Here is a 22,963-nt window from a genome sequence, read left to right as displayed (position 1 = left end):
TAACGTATATAAAGGTGATTTTAGAATCATTATTTACGTACGAGTATAAGAATTTTCAATATTGTATATTGATTTCCATCTCAAAGAATGTAGTGAATATTTTATATTTGAATGTATAGTGGGTATAATTTGCAGACTAATTTACGAAATAAAAACACATATGTAAAAATCAACTTCAATTTATTTCAATTTCTTATCTTGTTATGTTACGGAATTTACGCAATACAAATGTTTTTAAAATATAATTACAATAGTTAACAGTTATTAAATTTTAAATGCAGATTTATTAGCAACAATGTCATGGTGAATTCCAATTTTCACGAACAGCTATTGTGTCACGTAGTCGAAAATTTATATTTTAACTACCAAAAAGTAACCGGTCCTCGAACATAGTTTAGATCCTATTAGCCTATAATTTTACTACATTGTTCAATATGGATTAGATCCCATTTTAGCGCCACTATAATCATTCCTGCAGGCAAGTTTTAGGCATTTAAATACACTATTAACCTAAAGGAAATACAATACCCCGATAACCATCAGAACACAACTGTGGTCTCACTCAGCAGATAAACATAAGCCATGACATTGAATTTTACCGATAACATCATCTTCTGTTACATTATTAATACAAACGACAAACACAAATTCGTATTAGGTACACTATCCAGTAAGCATTCTCAAGTCTTAATCGAATTTATATTAACAAACCAATCAATCAATAAGGGAATCATCGAATTATATAATAAATAATCAAAGCATAATTGTATAGGTCACCTTTGGTGGAATTTATCCGTATACTTTTGCTAAGGGATTATAGTGCGTAAAACACTGAGGCTTTTAACACTATCGTTGGGGTGAGTGGCGCGGGGGAGCGGGCGGCCATTGCTACCGGCCCTTCGACCCCGCTGCGGCCAACTCACGCGCGGCCACTTCCGTATCGACGAGCGCTGCCAGTTTAACAATCAACAACTTAATGCTAATATATTTCCCGTTGCTAATGGCGCGTGCCTCGACTAATACGTAAGCGACCCTCGTAATATGTCTAATGATACAACTGTACAACAGTCACATTCCGTTGGCAAAATTAAAATAAAATAAATAATATTAATTTAGCTACAAATTGCCTAGATACCAACTGGAATGGGCTTCGTGAACACGCGGGTGGCGAATAACGAATCCGTTCTTACATTAGGTCCGTAATCGTACATTATGTTTAAGTGAAAACGGCCCACGATACGCATACATTACACCTAAACGATTGCAATATTTACGACAAATATTTACACATCACCGCCGCCATCCACATTTAAATAAGTAACTTAAATAAGAATAATTTAAGACAATAGGGATATTCTAATAGGAATCAGTCATTCAGTATCGACACTGATCGTTCAGGGAACCGATGTCGTCGTCTCGTAAACCTCCGGAGGAGCGCCCGGCCGCCGGCGCGGGGCTCGCTGGGAACACATGTGGCGCGGCCCGCCGGCGCCGACAGCCCACCTCGCGAGCCCGCGCCGGGAGTCCGCGCCGGACGATGCCGATGCCGGAATACGAACTTCATCATAGTTTCCGCTTCATCATAATTTCCGGATGATAATCGTGCTCGAAATGAAGGCTAGTTATATCCTAGAAGTGCACTCGGCGTGCGGAGAGCGGGAGGTCGCGGGCGCGGCCCGCTGGCGCGACTCGGGCGGCCGCCAGCCGCCGCTTAAGTCGTATCTCGTCCGTATGTGCCGATGCGCACCTCGTCGATCACGCTCTTCCAATCTAGCGCGTAAGATTGTGGGTCCTCCAAGAAGTACGTACGATTGGGCTGCGAAAGAAAATACTTTCTTTAATATTTTTCACATTTCAAAGATGCTACATTGCTCAATGCCAATTTTATTGGTCTATTCAAACATCTATATAAGAAACTTACTGTGTGAACCAAGAATATTCTGAACGTCTTCGCTTCCACCCGTAATTCTGGTGACCAAGGTATTTCACCCTTGAGCACCATATTTACAGGGTCCACGTAGAAGAGGCGCGGGCCCGTCGTGAGTAAGAGCATGCGACGCCGCGCAAACAGCCCCTTCCTCTTCTCCACAAGGCCTTGCTTCAGAATTAACTCCCCATCCACAAATTGATGATACTTATTTTCTCTAGCTTGAACTTCGAGACGCTGGCGTTTTTCTTCGGGACTAATGTTCAGTATTCCTGGAAAGAACGACACAATTTAATGTCACACTCAGTGCTACCTAACATCTGTTTTATACTATTTGTTATCTGGCCAGTAATCCCCCAGCATATCTCGAAAGATTTAATTAAACTTTAACAGGCCAAGTATTTTTGAATAGAATCCAATCAGCTGTTCACATGGTGGTCATTAATAAAGAGTACGGCCGGGCGCAGCGAATCATTCATGTCATGTCGCAAGCGGCTGAGAACGCGACTCCTGCGCCGCGCCGGAAAGCTGACGTCACGCGTACTATAGGACCGTAAACCGGCAACATAAAGGACGTCCGTTTTGAATGTGAATAGCAGTGAACGCGATGATGCGGCACACTGAATGCAACATGGGCAAGGATCGTGTTACCATTTACAATACGTTGTGAGCATACACGAGATGGTTGTACGCCCATTTGGTCGTAATCTATCAATGGAATTGACAAATTAAACTAAGCAAGCCGATGGATATAAAAGGATTGAGATGTCGGACTTGACTCGATCACGCCATTACACGCGTGTATTTTTGCAAAGAATTTAGGTCACTGACGTTCCAATTGCCTTTTACTCGTTGCTCCATCGCACTCGCAAGTTTAATTGTACAGATATTTCGTGTGCAGCAACAGAACAGTATACTATATCAGAATTCCTTTTCTGGATATATGATTTATAATTTTGTTATTGACAAATATAACAAATAAGAATCTATAATTACCTCTTGAAGTTGATAGATCGAATTCCCATAAACGCATAATTTGGTCCTTCCCCAATCCGGGTTCCAAGTGATCAGGTACACTGTATTCCTCTAAATTCGGACTAATTGTAGGCGGCGTTTGCTCCCAAATGTTCTCCCAGTCGATACCTTCGAAAAATGGATGCTGGCGGATACTTTCATACGTAACACCTTTGTCATTAGCTCCTAGTCTTTTTGAATAGTCCAAAACCAGAAGCTTTTCAACTAAATCTTTTGCATCGGCAGGAAATCCTTCTGGGAATTCATAATCCATTTTGAGTATTTTTTGGAAGGTCAGAAACTCTGTTGGAGCGTGAAAAGGTGGCAAACCCGATATCATTTGATATACGATACAGCCAAATGCCCAGAGATCAGAGGAGCGGGTGTCTACCCGATTTTGCAAGAGATCAGGGCTGACATATTGGGCTGTACCTACGAAGCTGATTTTCCTTGAGCGATCATTTCTCGTTGGACTGTGGTCATCGTCCTCGTCTACAGGAGCTGGCTCAGGGGGACAACGGATCGCTTCAGGGTCGAGTATCTTAGCAGTTCCAAAATCTGTTATTTGCAAGTGCATATTTTCATCTAATAAAATATTTTCCGGTTTTAAATCGCGGTGAATGATTCCCTTAGCGTGCATTTTTTCTAGCGCCAATAACAATTCAGCAGCATAAAATTTCGCTACATTAAGCTCAAAAGAGCCTACTTTATTATTAATATAATGTGATAGTTCGCCGTTTTTCGCGTACGACAAAACGAAATACAATCTCTCGTCATCTTGAAATGTGCAATACAGTTTGACGAATCCGTGTGGTACATTGAACAGCATATTCAGTGCATCTTTCTCACGTTTTACGTATGGAATTTTCTTGTGGCGAATGATGTGACTTTTTTCGCATACTTTGACTGAAAAGGAAAGAAATGTATGATTAATTAAGTGTTCCCATGATTCCAAAACGTTTATTACTTGATATTGCAATTTATTACAAATTATTTTGTGTAGTGGACACTTACTTGCATATTCCTTTCCAGTATGAATGTCTTTTGCAAGGAACACTGTGCTGTAGCATCCGTCGCCAATTAATTTGCCGAATCTGTAGTCCTTGGCAGTTCGCTTCGTGTGTCTGAACGACTGACTAGACGCCGGCGTGGAGGTGGGTGTCGGCACCGGAGTCGCGGCCGCCTGGGACGCTTGCATCTTTACCGGCGACTCCACGCTAGCCTCCGTGGTCGCGATTGGGGCCCGCACTTCACTGCCGGCTCGCCCGTTAGACTGTAACCAAACGAGAGAGAGTTTAATAAAAGTGACGGTGACTCACGGTGACCAAACTATGACGATTTTTTGTTGATATAAACAATCAAAAGTATATTATGTTTTATGTTTTGAAACGCAGGAGTAATGTTGTTTGTTTATCAGCCCGTAAGATAATCAATAACACGTTGTATTGTCAGAAAATTTCTATCGTATACGTAATAGCATACCAATGTTTTGAAATTTAATTTTAGTTGACACTTGATACGTCAAAAATTAAAAGTAAATAGTTTAACACGATCTTTTCACAAATACAAATAAGTTTTGTTATTACTCTCCTCAACGCGTACGTAAAAACTAGTGACTATATAAACTTACTAGCAATTTGTATTAAAAACGCGCGCAAATAATTAAGCTTGTAGCTAAACGAGTCATGTATTCGAACGTTGCCGGCACGTTCGTTGGCCTCGCAGACAGTTCGATGATCCAATTTCTAAAAGTTTGGGGCACGAATTTTTTTGTTCATTCTCTTACAGACATTTCGGACAAAAAACACCACTCCCATTCAATAACATGAGTTAAGATGGATAAGAAAGACGATCTCTCTTTCTAACAAACTCACGAATACATCGGTTAACGGTGATTTTTACTAAGACAAACATTGTACATAGTTTAATATTCGGCATGGTTTCTACTTTCTATTATTAAATTGCTTTTTTGGTGTTACTTCTTGTATATAAAATTATTTACAACGCAGCGTAATTTTGCTTATAAAAATATGACCACAACTACTTTTTATGTAAACAAATATTATACCTATGAAATAAATTTCATTATATTTCAATTACAATACGATTTGTTATAATACAATTATTTTTAGAAAAAAACTATTAGCAGCAAATGACGTGGTCTCTTACGTTAATGAACAGTAAGCAGCAAGCGGAACTAGAGCGGTATTTCTTGAAATAAACAATGAAGGAGAAAAACCCTTAGTTACTCCACTAGAGACACGATCGTTAGATCTATGAATGAAGCTCCAAGAAATGGACAGATTGTAGATACGTTTGAAATGCCCTTGCGTGTTTTCTTTTTTTGCAATATTTACCTTCAATTATTCTGCTAATCACGGTAATTTTCAATTTTTCCATTTAACAACGCTCGATACTATTATCCGTCTGTAGTGAAAGAATTGATAGCGGTACAGCGCTGTTCGGCGAGTGAGTGTAGTCAATTTAAGTGGCGCATGAGTCACAAAATAAGCGAGGTGGTTCATGCATACCGCAAGTGGGTCTCGCATTCCGCGGCGGCGGCGCGGAGCGGTTTACACCGCCACAACGGTACTCGGAGCGCATTCCCACCGCAACGCATTCCGCGGCCCGCGCGCACCTACTCCGTACGCGACCTCGATCCCCCACCATCGCGAGACCCTCTACATCGTTGACCGCACCTACAGCATGCATCGCCCGATAGCCAATATGACAGATTTTGAAATCACCGTCTATAATTACCGCTTCCAAAAATAAGATTATTTCAACAATATTTAAATTAACTTTTAACGCAAATAGTATTTTTCGACCTAATTCGAATTAGGCGCGAAAAGGCTCGCAGGTGTCATGGCGTCCGCTGGTGACGTCACGCCGCTACATTCATAGAAAAATTCAAGCAATACGGTGATGCAGAGATACTCATTCACTCAAATTAGCGGTGCAACGACAGGGCTGGCTGCAGTTTTTTATATTAACTTATATTTTATTTAAAATTTCTAAGTTTATAAATTAAAACTCAATTTTTAGAATCCTTTCTTTCAACATTTTTTCTTTCACGAAAATCACTTTGAGTCTAATAATACTGTCATCATGCCTATTCTTCTTTGTAGGAAACCGCTTTAGGCACGCGTGTGACAATTTATAGCGATTAACGTCCACGCAATAGTTTGTGTGTAAACACAGTTCGAGCCCGTAACACGGCCTTCAGAGTGCATCGAAAACGAGAACTAGTCGAGCATGGAGGTCGCGTTAAACGAAAATTCATTACCAGAAATGTTTTATTTGGTAGTTGTTAAACAAAGGCCTCGCTCGTGCCGACTCAACATCAATTAGACGTAAGATTATTATGAGTCGACACAACATCCGGCTCCTACTTAGCTACGGCAAGGCACGTATATCATTCATAGTCCGCATTCCTTTCATTTCTTTGAAACTGGGTTATTTTAATGTCGCACTATGACCATGTAATTGAAACTTTTGTTATCGTTTACGGATCCATTAAATATTGTTATTAATAAATTGTTATTGTACACAATCTGTCAAACTCATAACTTTCACCGATGGCGCCGTGTCCACGCAACAAATGAATGGATATCATTATCGAATACATTAAATACAAGTTTTGTAAATAGCTGATAAACTGAACATTTCTTGATATTTTCAATAATTGCTTTAAAATGATATGTTTGCCCTTTAATGACAGGTGTCATATTACATCAACATCAATATATCATTAATGCATAACTACTTATATATATTTTCTGAACAGGCCCAAAGGAAGCAGATTTTGTTGGGCAATATCAGTGAAAGGTAAAATCTGATTGTAATTACAGACAGATAAAAGACATGTCTTTTGATAAATCGTCGTATTTACCGACAATACTTTCACATTAAGGGCGAATGATGTAAAGGAGCCTTTCCTTTTATGAAAAATATTTTTCAATGGAAATAGCATATTTTCATAAGCTTAATTTTTGTTGCTAATATCCCATTATTTACATATTATTGATCAACAACATAAAAATGGATTTATACACTGATATTCTTGTTCCATTTGAATCCTTTCACACCAGATCTATTTTAAAATGAGGCTATTCTTAAATAAATTTGAATTTTAATGAAACTTGTTTTTTGTGCCTTCGAAAATAATCATAATGCAAAATTGTGATTTTAAACTACTTCTGTTTAGCATTTTACGTTCTCACTATAAATAAACAACAAAAATCTATATTTCAAAAATAAAAACCATTGCTTGACATTTATCCCAATGTATTCTGGGAGATGTATAAGAAAATGGATTCGTTCTAAATTTAAAATACGTAAGTAGTAAAACTCCAAAACAAACCATGGCCCATCCATTAACTCGTCGTGGTCAAACTCCAAAGTTATGACGCGTTGCAGTCGCCGCGCGCCGGTGTGAATCGAAGGTGAGTATGTGTTGTGTTGTTATAAACAGAATGATGAGCGGTGATCGTGAATCGGTCGTAATGGTAAACAAGGCAGTCACGCCGTCGACGCGTGAACAAACAAGTGTCGTGTCGGTGCCGCGCCCGCCGCGAGCCGTCACTCATGTGTTTGCATCACACTGATCATACGCGGCGCGATCGCCGTCTATAACCGTCGTTCGTAACGGCGGTTGATAATCGATGTTATGATTTTCAGCTTTCTATTTAATTTAAATGTGAAAAAAATACGAGTACGTATCCTAGGTTTTCTATACACGTACATACGTATTCAAGTATGTACGCTCAAAATGTTTAACGTACCCAAGCTATACCGGAAATTAATTAACAATCCAATATTGTTTGTTGATGACTCAATTAAATTGTTTACAATTATTATTGTCAGTAATTTCACTATGTACGTAATGAAAATGGAACTATAATTGTTATAGGCGGACAAATATAATCAATTTTATAGCAAACACAATCACAACAGATACAATAAAGTCGATGGACTAAATAAAGCAAAAACACAAGACCAGTTAGATTCCCGTGTGCATTCCACAGTGCACGTTAAAAGCGAGCGAAAGTGCGCACCTAGACGTAGTAGGTAGTAGTTACTAGTTAGTAGTGCAGCGAAAGTTTATCAACACCTTACTCTTGCGACTTACGCGACCAATACAAGCCACGTCGATATTCACGTATTGATGAATGACTGCGTCTTTGAATGACAGGGACGGCCTTAAAATCGATGTACAATTGTATATTTATAAGGTCCAAGAATTCTCAGAACATGTAAGTCGAAAACAAAGCGGCTGTTAGAAAATTGAATCATTATAAAGAAGCTACAGAAATGTTATTGACATATAAAATTTATTAGAATATCCAAGTCACGCTTGACGTGTGCCCGTGCTCTCAGGAATCTGCGGTCGCTACCATACTTTCGCCTTGCTCTGTTTACTTATTTACTACGTACTACTATAACGATTTTAATTAATTTTATTACAGAATAATCATTACTTTAATAAGTCTCAATTTATGTTCCCTTTTTTATTTGGGCGAATAAAACAGTAAAAGCATCAATATTGTAATATATACGACACGGAGTACCTACAAGTAAATATAAATAAAGAGGCGAGCCGTTGACCTTACCTTAGTTGCTTTTGGCGAGGGCTGTTTCCCGCGCTTGGTGGAGCTCACTCCGAGAAGTTTCAGAATTCTGTTGGCTGCCTCGATCAGTGTGGCGCTACCCCTCGATCCCCTTTTAACTCTGATGGTCAATCCGCTCATTTCTACCCGCCACACACGATGTTATGTTTATCGTTTATAGTCGTTTCAAACAGTCAAAACACAATCACAGTTCATGAAGCTTGCTTATTATCGACTTCTTAAGCCTTTAATTTCACTAAAACTTAACTACAATATTTAAGAACTACGAAATTTTCTATGGAATGCAATGAAATATTTAAATTACTACTAAATAAATAAGAATCGTACTAAAGTTGAGATATCGCGCTGAACACAACCGTTCGGTACGAGGGCGCGTTGCAGACTAAACTAGTTACAAACACGACGCTTGACGCGAGCGAGGCATTGACTACTACGTCCTCCGCTCAGTGTACTGTGGCTCAGTAGACGGAATAATCGCACGGTCGCTGACGTCGCTGTACGTACCTATGGCGCTTGTTGGTGTAATCGAGCGCCCCCCGCCGCCCCGCTTCTGAGGGTCTCCGTCCTCCCCTGCCCCTGTCCGTACCACAGCAATGCACTCTTGGTACACCTCCCTCCTCACTACCCACGCTAATTACTACACTGATTACAATACTTTTGATTACATTATGAAATTTCTATCTAGATAAACTTTAAAACATCATTTATTTTGCAGCGCAGCGCTACATGTGTTTATTTACCTTGTTTATCTTCCGCACAGTACAATTATTTCAAAATACACACAATAAAATTATCGAGCCTATTTAATAGGCTTGATAATTCGGCTGTCAATATTTTATGAGTATATTTCCGCGTATAGCACATCCATAAACATAACCAAATTTATAACTATATCGAATCGATTTTATAACCATGATACACATAGGTAAATATGCGAATTTTCGGGGACACACATCTTTTATTTTGATTATCTTCAAAATCAGTATTTAGACTGAGAAAATCAAAAACCACGTGCCATGCGGACACCACGTGATTCTGTTTTGAAAATTTCGTCGGGGGCAATAACAGGGCGCAGTGTCATGGCGGCGGCATGGGTAACGTGACCATACGTTCCGCTTTAGTCAGGACAGTCCCGTTTTTACGTTACCCATCCCTCTGTTCGTAGTGAAGTAAAATAAGGTGTATGCTTCGTCCTTAGTTGAAAACTAGGATCGATTGTTAATATTAATGTACGAATACAAAACTTTATTTTACTTACTTCACCGTAAGTAAGCATGTCTCTTATGGTTTCTAACGGACCTCCCGAAGAAAGTACACTATACTATATGTTTCTCACATATATGTATTTTGAAGATTCTTTTCTTTTTGACATACTAGTGAAGTACCTATACATTTTCTTCTACAATGTTCCACAAACGTCCCGTTCTGACGAGAAAAATAAATGGCCACGTTAGGCATGACGCAGGCACGTTATGGCGGAACAAGAACGGAGGAAGGGGGTGAGCAGGGGAGGGGTGCATCGGAGCGCGGGAAGCGAGAACAAAATCAATAACATCAAGATGTGCCGCCACAACTGCATGGAAAGATATTAACGCATTTCTCGCGCCAACTTCGCCCTAACGCTTGCCACTCCAGAACGCAATATTAAAATCCGATCTGTAAAAAGTAGTCTGGTGATGACATTATACTTTACTCACTAGTAATTAACGCAAAACATATTATATAAATATTACAAGCGAAAGGTATAATTCGATGATATCATTTTATTGCACGATGATTTTATATCTATACTAATATTATAAAGAGGAAAACTTTGTTTGTTTGTTTGATTGTAATGAATAGGCTCAAAAACTACTGGACCGATTTTAAAAAATCTTTCACCATACGAAAGCTACATTATCCACGAGTAACATAGGCTATATTTTATATAAAATAAATTTGTTAAATAGATTTTGAGGCGGTACAAAGTTTGCCGGGTCAGCTAGTCTAATATATTTAAACGAATAGAATAATCTCTAAAGTACCGTACTGGTTATACTGATTTGTGTCAACACAAATATGCCTGGCTTTTTCGGAACGAATCTTTTATTATCGATGTGTGTATTCTATATTAAAAAAATACACTCAGGAGGAATACTTTTGGCCAACTAGCCTTATTAGATCTTGTGAGGAAACTAGTCTAAATTCACAATCATTGTGTTCAGTGTCTTATCAGTTTTTATCTATGTATTTAAAATATATTAATCATTTTTTCGTGAAAAAACCCTAAAATTAATTAACAGTCATGCCAACGTCATCAAATCTACAAAACACGTTATCAAAACTGTTACATTTACCTATATATATTAAAATTTTCCATATAGGTATCAATTAATACTGTAACTACAAAAATGTATATTGGATAAATATAAAAAATATTATGTATTTATTATACTTTCCGAATTATGATTTATGAAAAATGACTTGCAAATGTCCGAATTATCCTAGAAAATATTAAAAATAAGTATGAGCTACTTTTAAATACAAACTTCTGCCGTTTCTTACAAATCCTGGTTAAGAAAAGAAGTTCCTCTGAAAGGAGCGTTAACGAAGGTTTCGGCCACGATATTGTTGGCAATACAATAGGCAACGAAGCCTTCCATTTTTGAATGAGCACGTGTCATGTTTTTGTGTGGATAGGAGTTTGCCAGTGCACAGCTGCCGCGACACGTGCGGCCGGCGCGCGTCCTGCACATGTGCATTTCCAGATACGAAGGCTTAATCGTTTGTGAGTTGTAATCGATTCCAAAAACCCTAAGGAGGTTCTTGATCGCTCAGTATTTTTGAATGCATCCTATTTTTTTGAAATACTCACTCTGGGACTGGTTGTTTCCGTTTTTTTGGAACACAGAAGTAACAAAAGAGCATGCAATCCACTTGATGGTAAGTGATCTTTGCCACCCATCTTTGCCACCGCAGACTCAATAATGAATTTCAAGTATGACCTCAGCAGATAATCTCAGACAGAATTGTGAGGGTCGTGAAACTCTAGAAATTAAAAGGGCTTTCGAATCGAAACACAAAAGTATATCGCCTTCATACTCTTATTTGTATGTAGCCGCAAAAAGATATAATTAATGTAGAAAACTTGTATGTAAGTAAGAAAGACATGTATCAAAGTAAGTTATTCGAGATACTTTATTTACCCGTAGGTGTATCTTATTGCTACGCCCACACACACCCACGTGTCTGTTTTCCCATTTTTATTCTACATGAAACCCTACACATAGGGGAGGAAAAATATATTGCATATTAAAAATCCTGGTCGAATAGAAACTGTTGTTTTTAAAATATAAAACGCTTTTTAAAAGAGTAAATTCAAAGTCGTACAATTATCCATACATTTATGGAATTAGGAAACTTCTCATCCGTCGGAGTTCCTAAAAATCATACACAATTGTTATTATTTTTAACCGACTTCCAAAAGGAAGAGAGGTTATCTATTCGTCGCGTATATTTTTTTTTATGTTCTTTTTTATTTTGACCATTGCATATTTAACGATGATTGAAATAATGACATAGCATAAACTAGCTTTGTTTACCTGTAATACAGTATTACTAAGAATTTATTAGCTTTAAATCTTATCGTTAAGTATTATTATAGTAACAAATCAATTTGATAAATACTTAATTCGTTGAAATGACGTCAATCATTTACTAAAGAATTCATTAAGGCGGCATTAAATTATTAGAAAAGTTTTTGTTGCATTATCGTTAACAAAGTACTATTCATTATTTTAATATACGTTTTCAAAAACAATGAGAATAACCTTTAACTTAATCACATTTTTCCTTATAATATACATACAATACTTGATTAGAAATATATTTTTATGTCTAAAAATGTCCGAAGTTTGTCGAAAAAATTTATCTTAAAGGTTATCTTGGGCAGTATTTATTTTAATGCCAAAAATGTTATTTAGTACCATTATAAGGAAACGTGTATGAATATATGAATATTCATTTAATCGCATAGTGGAGTGATGGATGATACTTTTATTTTAGTTTATTATTGTTAACAACAGAATAAATCTCTCTCTCACACACACACGAACAGAAATATCTATAAATATTTTCGCAATTTAGATTGCTATTACCGCCATTAGACTGCAATTACCGGCAAAGCACTAATTATTTTATACCAAACATTCACGTACATGATACCATAATAAATAAATAGTTTTAAAGTCTACTATTAATCTTGTCTTAAATTACTCTTTTGTGATAAAAAGATAAGTTTGAAAAAGAAATATTATTTTCAATACTATAAGCCGACCGAGAATCTGTAAAAGGTTGCTTTTTAATTGGTACTTAACAATGATCCATCTAACAAATCGATCTCGAATAAGCGAAATTAAACATTTGTTTTTTTTATGTTGAACTAGGTACATTACACAGTTACTATAAGACTGCAACATTTTTCAATATTTTTGTAGATCGATCCAGACATCGTTTCAAATCGATTTAAAATTCGATATCTTTTAAAAGAATCGCCATCCATAATCTGCGTCTGTATTGTGTTCGTATGTAAGAACCAGTAGTGTTACTGGTATATAAGAAAGCCAGGTGGTTTTACGATTTTTTGCGACGCCGACGCAGCGCAGCAACCCCTGAGCCCAAGGCTTCATATAAAAACAAAATAAAACCCGCCCCGTACATTGAACTTACCACCTGGCACTGACATCGGCTTGTTTTTATTTATTTACTTATAATCAACATGTAGGTAGGTAAGTACTTAATGCTCGGTGATGTGGTGAATAATTATCTCTTGTTTATATTTTATCAACGGCAATCCGCTGATATGAAAATGTTTTAAAATTATTCACTATCATTTTGGTTGTAAAATATTTGACGAATTTGTGTGTTACCTGGTTTTATGTGCACACTATTCGTTGTAAGGGATATAAGTAGAGCTATAAAAGTAAACATTTTCATTAAAAAATATATAAATTACTTAACGTAAACTTTGACTTAAACTATATAAAGATATATCGCAACTGTAATTTAAAATTACGAGTAGGCATTAATTCCTAAGAAATTGTATTCGTTATTTCACTGCCTAATCATATTATAATGTCTGTCAAAACAAATTTACATTATAACACATATAACACTTACCTATATCGTTGTAATTAATTACTTTTTGTTTCCGGAAATTCCAATAACACATTGTCATTACAATTCGGCTGAAAAACAAATAAACGTAGGCAGAGGTGTGCCGTGTGTCAAATTCACAGAAAATGGAATGTGCAAAATGTAAAGTATCATTTTTCTTGTTTACTTACAACTGATCTTTTCATTGTCATATTACGAGTAAAAATAACATGTTTATGTTGATGTGAAGAGTAATTAAAATGTTAATTATTTTATTTATTTACATCAAAGCGTATTTTTGCACATAGAGTTATTTTTGTAATTTCGTTATCTTATCTCTGGTGTTTTCTGTGTGTGTAAGAAAGTATAATAATATAAACATCAGCGCATATTTTGGGATATAATGACAATGGCCGTTGAAATTATATCTCATTAAGATCCAACTAAAAAGCGTAGTTATAAAAAAAATAATAGTACCTACCTATACCTTTTACGAAGTCAGTAAAAGTAAACGATCCATAACAAATTAGTGGGTGATAATAATTTTATATTATAACTGAACAACAGTTCATTGAAACCCCAAAAAATCTTACACAAACAAGGGTCTTTACTCGTCAGAACGATTCTAAAATTGGCCAAACAGACAAAGTTTGTGTTTAATATTTTCTTTTCGTATAAATAACGCTACTATGAAATTATAAAATATCTGATAAGTCACATAATAACATTTTTAATATTATATTTAATATATAGTTTATACAGATGATAAGAATTCAGAGCGCGTACCTACTCAAAATTTTAAAATTCCAAAAAAATGTATCTCCAGATAAAATTGAGGCAGCTGCGGGTTCGGTATCAAACGAAATAAGTTAATGTAAACAAAAGGAACGAATCAAAACTGTATGCCACTGCAGATGTATCCAATAAATACCTCGGGTAACAGGTGCATTTACAAGTGATCTCCACACAAAAACACTTCATTTTACCCATCGGAAACGTATTATCATGCCATGACGAGTGCATAAGCTGCTTAGCCTAGGTTTAGTCGGTTACAATTACCAAATTGCAGTTGATTAGAACAGAAACATACATACTCATTAATGGCTTAAAATGCTAAAGTTATGTAAATTCTTAATACTCGTCAATGGACCCTTAAAAATCCGTAAATTGATCTCATTGGCTGATGAGTTGACGTTTTGCAAATTTTTGGAGACGGTGATTAGGTACCTGCTTTTCTTGGCCTTAACATTAGTTATTGATAGAATAAGAAGTTGGTATTAAAAAAAAATGATCGAAAGTCCGGGCACAATGTCCGGGCTTATTTAAGAAAAAGTCATGTGTTTTAGAATGCAATGAAAATGTATTACAAAGACAACTTCATTAAATTTGTAGTATACATTTACTGCCTAATACACATGTAGCCGCTTTGCCTTGATTTATATTTGAAGGAAGTATCTGCTTATTGTTTGTTCAGAATGTTTAGAGTCTCTGTGTCGATGCCAAGTTCAATATTTTCATATCTAGAACTTTGATAAGTAAAATAGACAGATTCTTCACCGCCTTGAAATAGGATGAAGCCACAAATGTTGATTTATCAGTTATTTTTTTAACTCTTGTATTATTTTTTTCATTTTTTTTTAATTCTTTTTTAATAATTTACTATACTTAATAGCTAATAAATAAATAAGTATTTGAAACATTTCAGGGACATTTTAACACGGAGACGTGGCAAAACTTTATTTACGCAACAATTTCAATTCTCAAAACTAGTAACACTTTCTTGTTAGGGGTGATCTATCTATTTATTTTACTCATCTAAGTTCAAGAACTGCATAGAAACAGCGCTTGCTGCGCTCCGGTAATAAATTACTAGACGTCGAAGTCAATATAATTCTTGTGTTATACTAGTATTGTAAATTTGTAAACGGCTGGCACGTGTAACTTGTAACGAGATATTACGTTGCCATGTGTCGTATGTACTTACCTACTTGTCTAGTTACAATATACTGTTGAGTTATCTAATTTATGTAGAAAGTGTTTCAATTTTTATCGTGTTTCATTTTTGACGCAACTCCGATTACTTTTGAATAAAAATGTTATGTTTATCGAAGAGGTATATCAAATTTTATTTTAAGAATGAAAAGTTAACAATTCTAAGATATTTTCAGATTCTTCATGATAAATACACTTATGAGTGGGTGAGTGGGCTTGTGTTGTGAAAATAAACTTTCCTGGATTAAGAAACAAAATTTTCATAGATGTTTTAGTTGCCAAACGTAAGCCAAAAATATCCAAAAAAGGAAAACTAAAAAAAATTATGGTATTTTTATAAAGCTTCATCTTAATCTACATTTCGAATATGCAGAATGCCTTAAAAATGTAAAATGGGGCGAAATAAAACATTGGTGCCATTTTCTCTTTTGTATGGCAACTTTTCTTTTGCTAGCCATGTAAAGCTTTATAATAAGATAAAAAATTAGAAACATGTAAATTATTTTTTTCCTTAATATTTAGATAATAATTATGATTGATCTTTGACCATATGGCGTAGGCACTACTGATATATTCAAATTGGCAATCTTAACTGTTATTATAAATGCGAATGTGAGTTTGTTTATTTGTTTGTTTCACGTCTTAACTACGTAGTTAATTGTTATGAAATATTGTATACATATAAAGTATGTACACATAGGGGCAACATTAATCCTGAAAAAAGCCCCGTTTCCGAGGGGCAGATCATAGATTAGTAAAGATACTTCGCCGCCTTGAAATTGAATGAAGCCACAAACGGCTTATTAGTAAGTTCTTTTTTTGAATTCTTGACAAATAAATACATTTTTAGAGAAAATTTACGAATAAATAACTAAAACTGCGTAATAATTCAAATATTTTAGGGACATTTTAGCACGGAGACGTGGCAAAACATTTTTACGCAACTATTTCAATTCTCAAAACTAGGTACATTTTCTTGTTAGGAGTGAGTAATCTTTACTAATCTATGGGGCAGATGGAAACCTCTGAGTGCGAACAAAGCCGCGGGCCAGCATCATCAAAAACAATTACATACATACGTCCATACCGCAAAATATGCAATTCCAATTACATAATAACTATCACCGGAGGGCAATGTGCAATGTCACCTATGTCGTACTCGTATAGCATTCATTGCACTGCAAGTACGTGTAAACACACGCAATATCGCGACACGTGTAAGTTTACACGCGATCGTTGTTCCGGCGTGAGCCACGTACGTGGAAAACGAAAATTAGTTTGTTATAGAGTTTCGATTGGTCGCGGAAATGTATTTTCAGATTTCCATTCGGTTTTAATTGTAGCCGACTTATTTGTTACGTCATCTTTCTCTATTTGTTTGTCCAAAATGTAATACCTACTTTATAAAATTAGCTTGTACATACAAGAGAGAATAAATGATTTTTATGTTTTGGTAACATGTATGTATATAATATTTTTTAAAGAACCTATAAAATATAATAAAGTCCAGAACCGATAGTACCTATACTTTCTAAACCTAAAGTTACATTTTGTCTACAATAGTAGGTATTTTTTATCCTTTTTTTCTTTCTTTAAAAAACATATTATATTTTTCAACACTTAATATCTCCAATATCACATATTGAAAAATAGTTGACAACCCTAACTTTACATAACTAAATCAATTCAAGTATTGACAGCCCTGATCGTTTCCGTTGTCTAGGCCGACCGTTTCCGGGACGCGCGCGAATGGTACATCCGCTCCACAAAGAACACAAGGATTGCATGCACCCACGACTTATATGCGTTCAGAACATGACACGTTTCACCACTTTCAACATGACCGAAATTATTAGTTGCAAAAACAAAAGTAGTTTCTTCAAAACTATTTTTGAACATCAATAACTGACTTAAACTTTGCAAGGTTATGTAATGGGAAGAAGCGGCAAAAGAAAATCCATGAAACGTCCTTTCATTAAAAAATCAAATACAACGTTTGTCTCACTCTATTGGAGCATGTGGAGTTGTAAATAAAACACAATGCATTAGTAGGTCTTACTACTCGTAGTGGGTATTGTTTATTTTGTTGTGGATTAAGCATTATTAATTGAGGTTAGTTGGGGTTATGTCGGCGCTGTGATAAAACCGAATATATGAATATACTGCAGGCTAATTTGCTATAGTTATTAGAATTGGGAACATCATACCGATTACCGATGGCATTTTCATTCGCGTAGTATATGTTATTGTTAATAAAAAAATTGGCCTACAATTTCAATCATACAGTCTAGTCTCAGATTATTTCCATAAAAAACCATGCCCTTTTACATGGCGCCTAGTCCTTAAACCAATCAACACGCCCAAAAGAGGATACGACCGTCGGAATAGGGGGCTATAAATAAGATACAAGAAGCTTTCAATCATCAAAGCGATAAATAAATACGGCGCACAGCATTCGTGTGATATTTATAGCCGGCGCAAGCACAACACACTTCCGTATGGGTAATGCCCGACGAACAAACCGCCACAAACGGCCTTTGTAGTGACGTCCTGTTGCCTTAACATGCATTTTTAATAGGAAAATGAGTTTTACGTTGAAGTTGTTATATTTTCACAGGAGTGATAGTTTTATTGGTTAAACTTGATCAAATGTGGGGGTAAGATAGATGTGAAGCAAAGGTCAAAAATTCAAAGCCCAAGCGCGCACCTCTGATTTTTCAAAGTCACGTGCGTATTACAAATTAACTATCAGTTGCTATAACGGTGAAGGAAAACATCGTGAGGAAATTTGTGTAGGGTAACTAGATATATGCCTGGGAGTCCTTTATAAATGTTCTCCAAGTTGTGTGAGTTAGCACCCAATTCTTAGTAGGCCAGCGCGATGGATTGTGGCCTAAGCTCCCGCGCATAAGAGACCCATGCCCAGCAGTTGGACAATGTGTTGATAAGCCGTGTCCACACGCCATATATCGCACAAATTTATAATTTTAACCAGGCTAGCCGGCCGATATTTAGCCCAAAATTATATCCCCCGTGAGACAAAGCCAGTCTCGGTTTATTAGGGTTTAGTTCTTTAGTTATTATTATTAAAGTATTACAAAATGCACCTTCATTTTAAAATAAATATATTTATTGACTAAGTTTTACTTACCAATTTCAACGCCAGAACTCCGCTATTTCCCAAACATTTCAAAATCGCGCCTTACTCGAAAAAATCCAACAAAGCTTTTCTTAACCTATCTTACTTAAGTACATACTTGTATATTGTTTCAGCATACCGAGCTGCCGGCGCCTAGCAGAGGTCGATAGCGTTGCTAAAATGACTTGAATCGTGGCCTTGAATCGGTCCTTTGACCCTACGCTCGAGTAGGCTCGCAGGCCGCCGCGAACCACCTGCCAGGGTGCCCCTGAGGTAGGGTTGCCACCTTTTATAAAAAAATCTTACAAAACTTTACAAAATTTGTTTTTTTAGGGTAATACATTTTTCTTCGTTTGCCGACTCCACTCACTAGGTATATTATACATAGGTTACTGTTTTCTTATTTAACGTTAAACTGACAAAAACTGGTTGTTGAAGTTCAACTGATTTGGGAGAAGAGCCACACGATATCTAAATTATCGCTGAAAATAAAGTACTTTTCGTACTTTATTATTTTGTCTATAAGATAATATAATTTAGTACAACACTAATTACAACCACATACTTTAGTACCTACGGTTCTAAAGTGCGGCAACCCTACCCCATGCTTCACACGGAAAGTTTTCGAACAAATCCTTAACGGACGATCCTACGTCTAATGTCAACTAATTTAAATGTTGATCAACGCAGAGTCACGTATCCTCTATAAATAATAAAACCGCATTTTACACGTGCCTAAAGCATTTTCCTTTTCAGAATTGATAATTTGACAAAACATGGCGATAAAAATCCTAGAATCGTATATTTTCCTTGTATTAGGCAATCGTCTATCAGCATAGGACTTCCTCTATTTCAATTTTGTAACGGAATGTTTAAATAAATGTTACGACAGTAATGTTACGATAGTATAAACTACTCGCGTACGTAAATATTTTAATTAATTCAACTTTACCATCAGTCTAGTAAAAATCAACGGAGCAGAACGGTCATTGTCCTTACACCCAATTTTATTACAACGCGGTAAAATAATAGATGTGAGACAAGTCAACGTTAGGTAAATAACCGGCAAAGTGCGAGTCGGACTCATGCACATGAGGTTTTTCTATATAATATATAAGAAATACATCGTCATCAACCATTACTTTCACACTGCTGGGCACGGGTCTCCTCTCAGAATGAGAAGGATTAGGCAATAGTCCACCGCGCTGGCCAAGTGCGTATTGGTAGACTTCACATACCTTTGAGATTTTTTTTTATAAATCGTTATAAATTGTTTGCAACTGGCAACCCATCGGAGTTACAGGCAGACTCCTAAAATTTAATATAAATAATCCAGTCTATACCGATAATAAATACGAGTAATTGAGTCATAAATAATAAAATGCACAGGCACCAGCACTATTTAATTTACCAACAATCTTATTTATAGGTACTCATAAAAATGTATAACAAGAAGAATTTAAAAGCGTAAGATATGCTCGTCGGCATTTATAACGCTTAATTAGCTTAATTAGCTAATGCTTTGTTTCTATCGGTCACGCGTGGAACCTGTCGCTCTTGACACACACCTATGTATAACGTGTTGTGCCCTGCGGTTTCACCCGCGCTTAAAGCATTCACTTTGAAGATTTTATTTAATTAATTTACTTTTTATTGACCATATTAAAAACAATGTGGTGCAAAAGGCGGACTTAATGCTCAATAGCATTTTCTCCCAGTCAACCTTAGGGATGTGCGGATAAATTAAAGGTTATTTAATGACTATTTTTTTGCGCAGAATCCTAATTATTTTTCTAAATAAAAGTAGCCTATACTCGTTATAACATCAGTCAACTGCCAGAAAAAATCCGTCAAAATCGCAGCAGCCGTTTCGGAGATAAGCGGAAACAAACGGACAGACAGACAAAAATGTTAATAATTGTGTTTTGTATTGTACATATATTCATATTATGCAATAAATAATAAAATGCTGTTATTTTGACACTTCAATTTTATTTATTTGTATATAGTATACGTTATAGATAATAAATACTAGCTGATCCGTCAAACGTTGTGTTGAAATATAAATAAAAAAATGTTAAGAGTGAACAACCCTTACCATTTAGGGGCATGAAAAGTAGATAATAGCCGATTCTCAGGTCTACTGAATATGCATATAAAATTTGGTGAAAATCGGTAAAGCCGTTTCGGAGCAGTACGGTAACTAACATTGTGACACGAGAATTTTATATATAAGATTATATTTGACGAAATATTTCAAAACACACCGATTGTGAAGGAGGTTAACACAAAAACATGTTTCACTCTCAGCGAAACATGTTTGTTTTGTGATACGAAAACATTGTCTCATGAGACCGAGACTGACGATCGACTTTGAGGAACACATTATAATGTTACATTTGGCGATTCGCTGACAGGTGCGTTGACCGGTAAATAAATATTCAAGGGCCTTACACCGCAAGTACACACATACTTAGAGATGTCGGTCTTCGAATCGATTATTTTTATCGATGTCAGAAACCCGCGAATCGAAATTTTTCCATTGTAAAATCTTCTTATTTCGCAACGACGTTTTTTTCAACCACAAAGTTTTGTTTACTGTTTTTACGACGATCTTAAGGAGCAATAAAAGCATTCGAACATCGATTTTTATGAAATCTATATTTTTAAGGAATCGACCTTCTAGTTATCAACATTTTTCCTGGATCAATTCTTCAGAAGTCAATCCGAATGGATTTCCGAATCGATATTTTCCGGCAAGAATCGCCATCACTAATCTACTTGTGTTTTCCTGATAACCTTCAAAGGTGGCCCCATGTTTAACGACTTGTTTGGGGCAATAAACTTCTTGCTACGAGTATACTTTGAACGTTCCGACCAAGTTACCGGGCGTGTATTTTAAAAATTACTTACTGCACGTTGTTTACTGGTTTTCCATCCGGTATAGGAGTACCTTTAGTGTTTCTACCTGCAAATATTTTGTTTTAAACCTTACAACTTAAGTGCCGAAAAAAATGTTTACAAAAATAATTAAAATGCTCATTAATATCACAGATTAATAAATAGTTATGTACGAAAAGGGATTTTCATTAGTCGATAATTTTACACGTCACTATTTAAATAATTGTCGATATACATTTTTATTTTTATTTTAGCCACCTGTATCTACAATAATACAAATGAGACAATTGATACCCTGTGTTATGTAACAAATTACGCTTAAAACGTAATTCAACAAATTAATTTGATCGATAATGTTGCCTGGTATAACACTTATAATGAAGGGACAAATAGCAATAGGTCGGTAAGTATTGCAGAATTGGGCGACACCTCAATATGTAAAACATAAAAAAATATAAACAAACCACCACACACCACCGCCACACCTATTTCTACCTAATAACAGCAGTGTTAGGCGCTGCTGTGTTCCGTTTTGAAGGGTGTGGTAAGGAGACATACTTTTCTGAGGCGTTCCAGCTTAGTCCTCAGGGGTAGGGGCGCATCTGTGGCCGACCTCATGTAGGAATATCTAATCCTACTTGGGGTTGATTACAGATGTCCATGGGCGGCAGTAGTCACTTACCATCAGGTGGACTGCATACTCGTCTGCTACTCCTATATTATAAAAAAAGAAGTGAAGCCCCTTTTATTAAAAGTATCAAATAGTTGAATACTTAAAACTTCAGCATATTATTATCACCGAATCTAGTAATATGATACGAATTAAGCTTACCGTCCGTTAAGGCTTCCTTCCGTTGTACGCATTTACTTTATTTACAAGGCTCCGCGTGCCTGATCGAATACTTTACACTTGTCCATATGTCATTTTGTTTAGGTATCGTACCTGAAACGTTGCGACTGACTAACGCCCGCTATTAATAATCAAAGTTTAAAAGATGGTGGTAGGCCCCCAGGTCTAGAATGCTCTCTCGCTCTGTTTCTTCGCCAAGAGGTTTCAAATTATAAATTAAAATTGTTGCCACTTTCGATGTATAGCATAATAATAGTATACGGCGGTTAACGGTAGTGGCTCACAGCTATTTATTTTGTTTATCTTACTTGTATTATTTATGTGTGTTGTGTAACTGTTTATTAACCTACATTTTTATAATTAAGGAAAACAAGCAC

General features: G+C 36.1%; 1 protein-coding gene across 4 annotated transcripts in view; it reads right to left on the bottom strand.

Annotated features, from left to right (window-relative positions):
* Window positions 1-163: 163 nt before the first annotated feature.
* Pdk1 (Phosphoinositide-dependent kinase 1) overlaps window positions 164-22,963 on the bottom strand; it is a 118,802-nt gene continuing 96,002 nt past the window's right edge. For 2 of the 4 annotated variants that reach the window (XM_073091415.1, XM_073091413.1), the window contains 4 exons: window positions 3,956-4,214; window positions 2,924-3,847; window positions 1,922-2,199; window positions 164-1,816 (listed from right to left, as the gene is read on the bottom strand). In XM_073091415.1, the coding sequence (XP_072947516.1) occupies window positions 1,712-1,816; window positions 1,922-2,199; window positions 2,924-3,847; window positions 3,956-4,139 (1,491 nt within the window). In that variant the 5' untranslated portion in view covers window positions 4,140-4,214 and the 3' untranslated portion in view covers window positions 164-1,711. Of the gene's footprint in view, window positions 1,817-1,921; window positions 2,200-2,923; window positions 3,848-3,955; window positions 4,215-7,304; window positions 7,323-8,553; window positions 9,048-22,963 lie in introns of those variants that run through there. The other 2 variants (XM_073091412.1, XM_073091414.1) reach the window with 2 other exon arrangements.

Source organism: Epargyreus clarus, unplaced genomic scaffold, assembly GCF_041222505.1.
Source record: "Epargyreus clarus isolate Ecla_fem2 unplaced genomic scaffold, WU_Ecla_fem_2.2 ptg000034l, whole genome shotgun sequence".
Classification (NCBI taxonomy): Eukaryota; Metazoa; Arthropoda; class Insecta; order Lepidoptera; family Hesperiidae; genus Epargyreus; species Epargyreus clarus.
The sequence above is the reverse complement of the archived record's forward strand: the minus strand, read 5'-3'. Positions and strand labels throughout refer to the sequence as shown.